Raw genomic sequence first — 13,206 nt, 5'->3', positions numbered from 1 at the left:
CTGAGTATTGTTGGCCAACTCTCTGAGTTCATCAGCTTTCAGCATCGGAAAATATCAAACAGTTTGACTAGACTGTTGTTTCACTTGGGTACAAACTGATTTTTTTTCTGCCAGATAGTAATACTGCATAGCAAACATGTTGAATCATCAAACAGATCTCTCAACTCACGCTAATGAACATTAAATTACCGAAAACAGATAATATGAATAAACCTTCGGGCATTTGTTGAGAACAGGTCATTTGCCCAGCAAACTGCTGTTTTATCAATATTAAATACGCTGTAAGCAAACTACTAAGATTGAACTTTTCAGAAACCAAATAATTTTTATTATGAAAATATGTAATATTAAAGTGAAGATTTAAAACTGCCAAATCATGTGATAAAATGATATATGGCATTTGCTGGCGTACCTGAACATTCTGCAGCCAATACATTGAGAAAAACATTAAAATGAAACTTGTTTTTAAACGCAAATACAAGTAGTTTAACAGTGTAATGGAAAATGAATGATGAACATTAGCAGATTAGTAATTCAACCTGTTTTTTTCCTGACAGTTATTATGAAGAATTGTTTTTTTTTTCAATGAACAGTTCATTTTCTTTAAGCAGAAACAACAGAAACCTCACTTCTAATCTATAGTTAATTTATAAATGAGGAAAACACACTACTTCAGGTATCCTGGACTCAACAGGTCCTCCCGACGTCAGTATAAATCCAGTTTGTGCTTGATTCAAAACCATGGATTCAACTAGGAAAGAAGAGATCGATGCTAAGGAAAATTGTATGTTGAGAAAGAAGAGTTTATCCACAGAAAGACTACAACATCACCCAGGGGAGTGCTTCAAAGTATTCTAAAGGACGTTGGTTCTGCATCTTATCCATTTTATGGGTATAGGATTATTTTCTTTTTTTAGGTAGAATAACATATTGAATATTAAATTTTGTTTTGCATCTGGACAGGTACCATCTGATTATCCTCCATTTTTATCCTCTGAATTCCTTACTTGTTCATAAATTCATTCTCTCAGTAAGTCAGTGTGCCAATCTGTCTTCTTTTCTTTTCTGGCTTTCGTTTCAAACATATTTCTTTGCATGTAATTACCCTCAGTCTGTCAGTTTCTTTTTTCTTAATTTTATCTGACATGTTTTCTCTATTTGTTTTCTGAATACCATTCTTTGCACTATCTTCCACTTTACCCTACAGCTTCATTTCAAAGCTTTTTAAGTACTTCTTTAACTTCTCCCCCCCAAAACTGGTTTTCCTTCATGAAATAAATAGTTACTTGAAAACAGGCACAAGATTCCATAGCCTTAAGAAACATCATCCCCTCCCCCCATCTTTCGTGGGATTGTGTAATGTATGAAAGTATCTAACCACCACTTCTTTCTGGTTCCCAGTAAGAATAAATGGTATAGAGGCTGAAGAGTATTAACTGAGACCTCTATTCTCATGTTGTAAGCTAGTGGGAGATTTTCACTTATGTATTTCATATTTTTACAGTTAAACAGAGTTATCAATCTTCCCTTGCATTAATTATTTCAATTTATGATTTCTGATATTTTACTGGAAGTCTGGTACACATGTTACTTCATTAATAGCAAGGATTTCAGATGACAGTTCTTATTTATGTATGGATTTTTTTTATTATTATAACTTTTCATTTGTTTCATTAAAAATCCAATACAACAGTTAGTTACTATACTGTTTTCACAAACGCTGTGTCATCCCATAGTACTTGTTCATCTGAAAAACCAGTAAGTACTTATTGGAAAGGAAATTTCACTTTTATTTTCAGAAACTTAATATTTGGTAAAATTTTAGGTACTTGTATAACAGATCTAGGTAATAATCCTTCATTGTAATAAAGATAAGAATGATATAACCACGTGAAAAACAAATCAAAATATCACCAATCTGTATAAAAATCACTTATGAGTTTCTTCCATGAAATTTTTTGCACTTTTATGCTACTTCAGCTAGATGTATATATTACACAAAAAATTAGTAGTGCAGTGAACACTAATCTGCTTTTTTAAGACATGAATCTGTTTTTTTATATAATTGAATGTAATTGTTTTTAAGATTAATTGTTTAATTCTAAAATGATCATCATTATTTATTTATGTTATAAAGTGTGCTTACTTTATCAATTTCTCAGTTACATTGAGCAGATTTGGCTTTTTATTCATGAAGGTTTCATCATATGCTCCTTAAATCTGACATTATACCTAATCTATGGATCCTGCCTATGAAAACATTATTATAGTTATCGCTTGGTATTTTTTATTTGGCAAATTTATCAGAAAAATTTTTTTGGTTGTATGTGTATGAAGTTATCTGGTTTGCAGGCTACTTTATGTAATGCCCTTAAGATTATTAGTCTTCTTTTTCAGTATCAGTATCATTTCTGAATTGTCTACATTTTGACATTCTTATTATTTTTTATGTTTAGTGCGGTATTTATTATTAGATATTGGTTGTATTTATGTTGTATTTTGTTGAGCTTATCACAATGGAAAAACTGTTTTATCATTGAATTCAGTGTCTGACCATCACATTATTTTAAATAACCTTTGCCCAAAAACTTATTACTTAAGATACACAAAAATTGAACTGAAACCTTGGATTAGGACTTTACTGTTGTAAATGGGAACAGTTTTTTTGTTAATTCTCAATCTTGATTTATTTCCTCAAATTAAATTAAAGTTATATTTTACTTCACTGTAAACTTATATTTTAATTTATATCGGTTATAAAATTTGTATTTTCTTACTTGTCTTTTTTATTAACTTCTGCCTTTTTATTGAAAAAATTAATATTACTTTAATTTGTGATGAAATACATTATATATAATTTTTAAGATTTAATGCTATGTTCAGCAAGAAATATTTATATTAGAGCCACTATAATATACATAATTTGAAATTTTCTATTCATTGTGTAATAAAAAATAGTTTGACAATCTGACACTTATCTTTTAAATTATGAATTATGTTACATATATTTAAGTTATTGAATTTCTTCTTATCAGCATATTACACATATTCATATGCATGTTATATATTATGTATAAATGTGTGAATAAACACATGCAAATTACCATAAATAATGATGACTATTTGAATTATGACTCAAGTTTTCATTTTATGAATGCCATTTGTATTCAATTGAGATAATGTTGAGTACATATAACTGTAGTGTGTTACTTTTTAATCTAGTTACACATGAGTATGGTATTTTTTGATTTCTGGGAGTATTTTTAATCCAATAGTAAGATATAAGCTACGTGTAGAAATTAAGTAAGATTTAGGAAAAAAAATTAATTTAAGAATAGTATGTATATATTATGTAGAATTTATTTTTTCAAGACTGACTGGTATTTATTATCAGGCAACCTTTGAAGAGTGTATTGAAGGGTTGTAATCAGAGTAAGAGTGATGATTGTGCTTATTTGGGTATGAAAATCTTAGATTTTAAGGTCATATTTCCTTCACTACAAGCATGAGATCTATGTATAATCATTATGAGAAGTTTTACTTGGATTCAGCCAACTTATAAACTGAGAAAGTTTATTAAATTGGAATTTTGTTTATTTATAACCTCTTATGCCCATTTGCTCATATTTTATTGGGGAGCTTGGTTGAATGAAATGATGTGAGAAATGTTTTGGCTCTTCAGAGAGTTGAATATTCACTAAATAATGACACAACTACCTTGATAGCTTTTAGAGTTATATAAGTTAGAAAGAAAATACTGTTCCGAATATTGCTCTGCAGTATTTTATCTCACAAATCTGTGAAAATGTGAGGATAAGTATGAAACCATTTTTTTTTTTTTACTTAAAATTCAATTGAAAAAGAGGAAAGTATGTTACAAAAAGTTCTACATACTCCTTTTATTAATTTGTGTCCAGTGTTAAATTTACTTGATAATTGTTATCAGTTGTATGTTGCATGGTTTCCCTTATTACATCCTACCATTAACATAATACTTACTTTTTTCTTTTTTTAAATAATGCAGTGGTGTGGACACTTATTTTTTTCTTTTACTGTATAAACGACATATTCTGTTTAGTTTTTATATAAGGTTATTCCTAGAGTGTTAGCTCAAACTATGTCTCTGATTGAGAATAATTTGTCGGTTCATTCAAGCTTATTAATTTTATGATATATATTTCTGATTTACAAAGGAATAAGTTAATATCAACTTTTATATGCTTCTGAGAGGAGAAGTTGTTCATCACCTACCCACAAATTTTGGCTTAATATGCCTTTCTGATGCTTTCTAGAAGTTGTATTGTAGCTGATAAAAGCATTATTAAGAATTAGATAAGCCTTAAAACTGTTAACTTTACAACAGTATAACATGTCATCCGTGTACTGATGACTTCTCTGGGGCTTTGTTTTGTGAGAAAGTATGAACTTTTGAATTTAGTGTAGCCAGTAGAACTAACTTGCCCCAATAATATATATGTGACTTAATCCTCTAGCCTTAGTCCTCTTCCACATTGTCATTCTTCAATGAAAATAATGGCTGGGTGGACTCTGTCGGCATTTTATTATTTAGCTATCCTGGATTTGCAGTAATTGATTAATGCTTACTTAAATATTTTTTATAATATTCAATATTTTTTAGGAGCAAAAAGTCCGAAAATTTTTGGAATAGCTTCAGTAGATAAAATAAAATTTATATTTCTGTACTGAACTGCTTAAAATGTCGAGGTGAGTATTCATTATAAATGCTGATTTAAAATTATTTGAGTCACAATATTTATCTTGAGCATCTTTTGTATAGTTAAAAGATATGTATCCATCTGGTTTAAGTATTCTTTTTTATGTGAAGTGTTGTATCATTCATTGGTAGCAGATGTGCATTACTACAGCGTATCATACATCATTTCTCTATATCTGTTACAGGTCACTTGGAAACATGAGTACAAAGTTTCTGAGGGCTTTGTTAGCTCTCATTTATAGTCTATGAAGGTGAGTGGTATAAACATAATTTTAACATTAATTCTTTTAAACATATTAATTTCTTTTTATCATATGATTAGATTAATTTAAAGAACAGTAATTCAATACTTGTTTGATTAATGGATTCACTAACACATTGTTAATGTTCATTCAGTTTTACTGAAGGCTTTAAAATATTATAAAACATTAAAAACTTATTTTTTTTGTATATTTTATTCTTTAAATTTAACTAAATCATATATAATATATTAATAAATATAATACATGGTGTCCCATATAAAACACAACCCAACCTTATATTGGTAGGTATTGAAATAATAAAAAGGCATGTGTAAATGTAATTTTTATTATTACCATCCATTACTTTACATTTAGAGTAAATGTTGGAAGTGGCTGCCATCTTCTTGAATACAAGTTTCAATTCTCTTTACAGTGTTTCTTGCAACTTTTTTCAAAGTTTGTGGCTGGATATTTAATACAGATTGTTCAATATTGACTGTCAATTGTTCAAGTGTTTGTGGTTTGTTGCTGTAGGCTTTTTCTTTGAGGTAACCCCATAGAAAAAAATCTGCCGCAGTCAAATCTGGAGATCTTGGTGGCCACAAGCCTTGACCGATAACACGATTACCAAAGAATTCCTCTACGAAATCAGAAGTTGAACCTGCGTAGTGCGATGTCGCACCGTCATGTTGTAGCCAGCAGTGTCTGTCTTCCTCTTCCAAGAGTGCAATGAACTGAAATAAAATATCCTGATATCGTTCTGCATTAATGGTGTACTCGAAAAAAATAGGACCGATTATTTTCTTCCGCGATATTGCGCACCACACGCCCAACTTCTGTGCGTGTAATTGTTTTTCGTGATAAACATGGGGATTTTCAGCACTCCAAATTCTACTGTTTTGGCTGTTTACGTAGCCAACCAAATGAAACCATGCTTCATCTGTGAAAAATAACGAATCCATAACATTAATTCCCTCGCAGAAATCGACGGAACCATTGACAATATTGTAGCCGTTTTTCTTTGTCGGGCTCAAGAAGTTGATGAACTGTTTGAATGCGATAAGGTCGTAATTGTAATTGTTTGGTCGCCCGATGAACAGTTGATTTAGACAAATTAATTTCAGCAGACAAACGTCTGATCGATTTATTTGGCGAGGCGAGTAATCGGTCTTTGATTTCAGTGACTATCTGTATTCAACACTGACGCAGATCTTTTGTGTTCCTTGTTATTAACAGAACCAGTCTCTCTAAATTTTGCAACTAACCTTAATACTGATGTTTTGTTAGGAGCTGGTTTATCTGAGTACTTATGGCGAAACAAATCTTGCACTGCAACCACTGATTTCGTACTGAAGTATGACTCAACAATGAAAACACGTTCATCTAGCGAAAACACCATCTTGTCTCTAGCAATACACTGAACGTTATGATTGCATTGTTGTTACTATCGGTAGTGTTCTACTGCGTCGCTGCGATGTTCAGATGTTGGACGAGTCCATTTCAGTAACGAGTAAGGGAGTAAGCTTGACTTTTGAAATTTCATGGATGAGTGATTGATGGGTTGCGTTATATATGGGACACCCTGTAATAAATTGTTACCTCTCTCACCCTTCTCTCTTTCCTTAACACTGATATCGTCCTCCTTGATAGGTACAATGGAAACTTGATTACCTATCATCAATTGTCTGAGGGTAGGTAATTGGTATTCAGTAGAAGAGCTGGTGTTTTGCTGAGGCTTTGGTGAAGTGTTTGCTTGCTATAGTTGAAGGTTTATTTGAGACCACATTTCCATCTAGGGTTGCATGCAGGACCCAACTGATGGCTGTCTTATCTGTTGGATAAAACTGGGCTTTCTACTCCTGTGATCAAGTCTTTGGCTTTTTGTTAACAGAACACTAGACTAGCTCACAAAGCAATGAGTTTGATTCTTGCGTCCACCATAAGAATTAATATTAAATCTTACTTAAGGTACAAGTCAGTGTGTTTTCAACTTTTAAAAGGTTTTTAACAGATTTTTCTGTTTTTAAAAACACTTTCTGTGTGCAGTAACCAAAGTTTATACTCGGTAACCCTTGAAAAATTACTGTTGCTTTCTTGCGATTGATAAAATTACATATGTGTTGCTGAGTTTATGAAGTCATTGTTTCTCTTTGCTGATATCATCTGACATAGGTTTGATTAAAATATATGTGGAATTTTAGTTTTTCTCAAAAAATCTTTATTCAACAATATTGATTTTGTCACCTTCAAAATACTCGTTTTCATGTATAATACATTTGTGCCAGAGTTTTTTCAATCTTTAAAGCACCTCTGGAAAAGAATTTTGCAGTAGGACGTTTAGCTCCTTCAGTGATTCTGTCTTTATCTCTTCTATGTTGGTAAAATATCGTCTTTCATGGTGGTTCCTTTCATCTTGGGGAATAGGAAGAAGTCATAGGAGGCCATGTCTGACAAATACAGAGGCTGAGGTATCGTAACATTGTTTTTGACAAAAAATTCACAAACAGGCAGTGAAGTGTGAGCAGGTGCATTGTCATTGTGCAATTGCCACGGATTGTTTTGCCACAAATCCAGGCATTTTCTTCAGATTGCTTCATGAAAATGGTGTAGAACTTCCAGTTAGTAATACTTATTGACTCTCTGATAGTGGTTTGGTGATTGTCCATAATCATTTTAATTACTTTTTTGACGTTGTCATCGGATGTTGATGTGGTGGGATGTCCAGGGCACTCATCATCATTGTCTTCACAGCCCTCTTGGAAACATTTGTACCACTTGTAAACGCTTGTTTTATTCATAGAATAATCGCCAAAAACAACAATTCAACATTTCCAATGCGGTGCTGCACTTTATAATCCATTCTTAAAGTGTTGGATAAAGTTAACAAAAAACACAGCTCGTTTTTGCCAAAAGAAATTGGACTTTAATGAGAAAGAAAAACAACAACTGAACTTATATTAAATCATAACCTTTAAAACTAAAAAGAAATTATGAAAATAACATAATTTAATGACACATAAGAATATCAACTGAAATCAGCATAGCAATGATATTAAATGAAAAAATACATGAATATACACTTTTAAATACACATTTTTACAATATACATTTTTAACAAAGCCTGCAAACAAGAGAACATGAAACACCTCAATTTTAATTGTAAATTTAGAAAAACATAATATCAATAGAAAAATGTAACTGGCAAATAGTTGTACTACTGACATATACTATAATGTGACAAATAGCAATGAACGGATGTCATTAACTCAGATAAACGAATAACAATAAATCTTAATTGGCACTGGCATTTTCTGAATTAAGAACATCAACAAACTTAACGTTAAGTAATTAATACATGTAATTCTAGTTTAGTGTAGAAAAAAGGCCACAATAATATTCTAGTACAAAAAGAGTTAATAACAATAATCAAATTGTGATAAGTAAACATAAAAATAAAGAGTTAATTACAATATAATCGCATTGAAATTAATTGTAGAGTTAATTATCATAACTACAGAATTGAAATTAATAAAGCACGTGAAATAGGTTGCAGCTGAACAATGACAACCTTATGTAAGTAACCTGTCCTGACTGTACTTAAGTGAAATTGAAAACTTGAAAGGCATAGGTATGATGAACTGAATGTTCCACAAATTTTAATGATAACATAACGGTTTAACGTAATAAGTAATGAAAAACTGAACTTGCCTGTAGCACACAAATATTTCTAAGAGAGGAACTCGTGAATGAAGGTAAAACGAATACATACAGTAGATTCCTGGGCGTAGTCCGCCGTAGTGTATCAAGAATACAGTGGTGAGAATGTGGCTTCGAGGTTGAGCAAGACTGGGCTCCTGAAATGTGTAGCAACGAGTTTGAAGAAATTCTGCTTCGCTGAAATTGTAATAAGAAGCTGGAGAAAATTCGGCATCGACAGAATTGACAGCTTGTAATGATTGAAGCACTTTCCACAGAGAAGTAATGTAGAATTTGAAGAATAACTTAATGAAGAAACGAGGCTGGCCGAACATAGAAAACTGTAAAATCACGAAAAACTGACGAGTAGAATTAGAAAATAGTTTAACAGAGAAATACCGCAACGTTTATAAGTGCGAAGACGACGAAAGTATTAACATTAAGTGAAAGAAAGAAAACATCGAAGCCTGGCTCTCGCAAGAGGACCAGGATCTGCAGAACGTGAAAGTCCGAACTAGAATGAATAAAAGCTGGCGTGGTGAGAAGTAGGGGAAGCGAACAAAGCAATGGACAGAAGAGTGTGTGTGTGTTGACAACAAGAGTAGTGTCTTAGTGTTAGTATGAGAACGATTAGAGAAACGGTGTGGAATTCGGGAACGAAGACATAACAAAAATAATTTAAGCGAGCAGTCCACTAAAGAATTACGTAAGACTGATAAAAATAATTTCTGAATACGCAAGTTGAAGAAATGACATCAGGGCAGACAAAGAGAAATAGACTTCTAGGAACTAGAATTGACAACAATTGAAATTGGTTGAGAATAAAAAAAACACTAAGCCTAATATACATTAAGACTAAACAGCAATGAAATTAATGCGTGAAAGAAAAAGCTAACACCAATACGATGATGCAATAGTCAGACAAGCTGGAGCCTGAGAGAAATTGATATCGAAAATAAATCCAAATAACCTATTTTAAAATACACGTAGATAAGCCTTACAAAAATGCAAAATAAATAACCAAGCCTGCAAACTACAAGACTTGACCATAACCTTGAATTCATTGGAATAAAACGACTTTACGCCAACGGCGTAAACATAAAGCAAAATTTAATGTAAATTCTTTGTTCCATTTTTTCCACGAGTTAAAAATTGCTAACCATACCAAAACATGTGTAACCTTTTCTCGACAGCCAACAATAAACTAAGCATCCAATATGGCTACCAATATAAACATGTGTTAGGGACAAGTGCATCAACAAAAAAAAATTGTGAGAGTTGGACTTATAAGCTTAGGAAATTGAAAAATTTCAAGTATTTTTTTTTTATTATACCTCATTATGTTATCGCTAAACAAACTCACTTTTATGCTAAGGTTTATACATTTAATATCCTGTTACGAATAGACTAATTGTATTAAACAACTTATGAAAAATAACTGGAAAGTGAGAAAAGTTTTTACAGTAATGTAGTGCTGTCTAAAGAATTTCAACTTTTATGATCCGGGTAGATTATTGACAACATTAAAAGGAAATTAAAGCAACTTTTTCATAATATTTTTCCGTATGTTTAGTATGAAAATGAATTTAGATTAATTTTTTTCTCCACTGTGTTCATTTACTACTTTCAGTTTCATCAGTTTTTATGAAGTTGTTTATAAACATTCAAAATGTTTTATATGAAATTATTTAAAAAAAAAAAAATAATAAACTGAAATATTTTACAGGTGAAAAATCTCAAGGAGTCTGGCAGGTGCATAAGGTAGATGAAGGTCGCGATGTCCAACAACCAGCTGGTCGATTCTTGTCTGTAAGTTGGATTAATTTATTCTTAGTCTATAGAATTTACTAAACAAAAGTACTATTATACTTTTTTATTGAATGGTGTTCTTATGATTGTAATCTATAAATTTATGTTGTTAATATGTTCATGTTGGTGGTAACTTCATTTATACTTAAATTTTTTACTCTCAACAGCATATGCATACATACAAGTAAACTGAAGTCATTAATGATACCCTAATCAGATTCTTACTTTTAGTTATTTGTGTCTTACTTTTGTAGCTGATCGTATTAAATTATTAGTATTATTTACAAATTTACTACTTTGAGTTATTAAAAATTGCTACTGTTCTAGTGCAAATTTACATTTTAGGGTTATTTATTGTATAATTATTTGAATGAAAGTTAATTCATTAAGTACAACATAAAGTTTTTCTCTTAAATTGCTATTTTTCTGCCTCTTCCTATTATTATTAAATCTGTTGATTTATAAATTCATGCATTCTATTTTTGTTTATTTTGTTGATTTCTTTGTATGAACTATGTTGCATTCATTTTAAAAATATGTTTAGAATATCTTTATATTAGATTTGAATTAATCTTCTTCATTTAGGGATTTTTTATTTATACCACTCCATTTATTTTAAATTCTGCTGAATAAACTAATATGATGTTAGTTTAATCATACAATTCCTTTATCTTGTTTGATGAGATCATTGTAATTAGTTTATTTTATTTTCAGCTTAGATTCCTAAAACTTTATACATTTATTTTTAAATTGTCAAATGTATGTATATATATATATATATATATATATATATATATATATATATATATAAATTAACAAATAAATATTTAAATCACCAGATACAGTTCAATAAAAGTTAAGAATACTGTGTCGTAGGGCTTTCAGAGCTTTAACTCAATTATCAGCAATCCATTTTTTATAAAATACCCATAATTATAAATAAAATATATAGTTAAAAATATAACTTTTTTTCTTTCTTAAAAAACATACAGTTAAAATTTTTGAATCGTCAGTATGTATATATTATTGTCATATTTTAAACCTACCCGTATCTACTATGGTAAAATAAAGAATAGTATTTATCAAAGTATTCATTTATTATATGAAGACTACCTATTTCATCAATTTATTATCAAATTCAATTTATTTATTAATAATTCTATATTTATTATTTTTATAAATATAATATTTCTCGTAATATTTCATTTTCTTTATGATTATTACTTATATCAAAAATGTTTAAATTATTATTGATGTCCGTAATTTTATGTTTATCTTCTATTAGATGTTCCATAACATTTGAAAATTTAATATTACCTTTTTAAACCTAGTACAGAATATTGAGATGATGACATAGCTTACTTTAATTTTATCATGAAAGTACTTTTGCCGGACCCTGCATCCTCAGTCATGATTGAGTTATATTTAATTAAACTGCACATTAAATAAAGATATTCAATCATGACTGAGGATGCAGGATCCCACAAAAGTACTTTCATGATAAAATTAAGGTAAGATATGTCAATATTCTGAACAATGCAATTTATATTAATAGAGTTTAAAATATAATTTAACAGTACAGAGAAATATGTGAATCTTAAAAAGATTGTTTTAATAAAACAATATATAAACATTTAATCATTATTTTTTTAAATATATTTTATTGGTTTATCAGGGATATATGCAATTTTTATCCTTTTTTATGAAATATATTAATGATATTTGTAGTACTATTGTTAGGGTATTTAAAAGTAATATATTTATTATGTTAATATCCAAAAAAATTACAATGAAATTATAAACTGTACGGTAAGAGTCTTGCAGATATCATTTCTTCCGCTCAAGAAACAAAAAGTTTTATGTATTACATATCACATTTATAGAAATAATAAAATGGTTATGATTATTCCTTGTTTAGTAAATGAAATCGGGCTGACAAGAATTTTATAACAAATTTTTCTATTTTTTGCATATTATATGGAACGCTTAAATTATTATTTATTATTATTAAATTATTATCTATTATTGTATATCTATGTTACAATATTTAACATGTATTTTTTTTAAACAAATTCTAAATTAATAGCAGATTGTGATAATAGAAATGTAGTGTCTTACCTATCTGATACCACTATCATTTTGTTAAAAAAGTTTTATTTATATTAAAGAAATTTCTGTTTTTTTAGCGGAAGAAATGATATCTGCTAGACTTACCATATTGTTTACAATTTCATTGTAATTTTTTTTCATATCACTGTGTTTTGTTGGATTATTCTTTTTCTTTTGTTTTTTTTTATGAATTGCTGATTGTTATCTTATGGATTTATTATTAAAATTTATTGCCTTTCTAGAACAAACAAATATACATTTTTTGAATTTCTTGGCCAATGCTTTTTGTTGATAGTCTTATCATTCACTTCATACTATATTTTTCCTTTTTTAATAAAACTAAACTTTCACGAATCAAAGATCTGTGATGTAATATTGCACTTATTACTTTGTAAGTGTAACCCTCGATTTTATCGTATCTGTGGACATACTTTTTATCTTATTATTAAATAAACTTTTGTTTTATTTCTCCAAAAATTGGTTCAAATAATTCTAATTGTAGAATAAACATTTTACCAATCGAATTTATTTCTGTTTTATGTATCAAATCTTTATTGCCACATTTGCAACACTTACCTACTGGTTATATTTTTTGTGTTTTATTAGCAGCTGTAA

The 13,206-nt window shown here is 29.5% G+C and overlaps 1 protein-coding gene across 4 annotated transcripts in view; it reads left to right on the top strand.

Annotated features, from left to right (window-relative positions):
• The window catches only part of LOC142323570 (catenin delta-2-like), a 172,659-nt gene that overhangs the window by 15,538 nt on the left and 143,915 nt on the right, over positions 1 to 13,206 (top strand). For all 4 annotated transcript variants that reach the window (XM_075363377.1, XM_075363378.1, XM_075363376.1 and 1 more), the window contains exons 2-3: positions 4,921 to 4,986; positions 10,400 to 10,482. In XM_075363377.1, coding sequence (XP_075219492.1) covers positions 10,439 to 10,482 — 44 coding nt within the window. In that variant the 5' untranslated portion in view covers positions 4,921 to 4,986; positions 10,400 to 10,438. The remainder of the gene's footprint in view (positions 1 to 4,920; positions 4,987 to 10,399; positions 10,483 to 13,206) is intronic.

The sequence above is a fragment of the Lycorma delicatula genome, chromosome 4, assembly GCF_047948215.1.
Source record: "Lycorma delicatula isolate Av1 chromosome 4, ASM4794821v1, whole genome shotgun sequence".
Lineage (NCBI taxonomy): Eukaryota > Metazoa > Arthropoda > Insecta > Hemiptera > Fulgoridae > Lycorma > Lycorma delicatula.
Note: the sequence above shows the minus strand (reverse complement) of the source record. Positions and strands in the feature narration are given on the sequence as shown.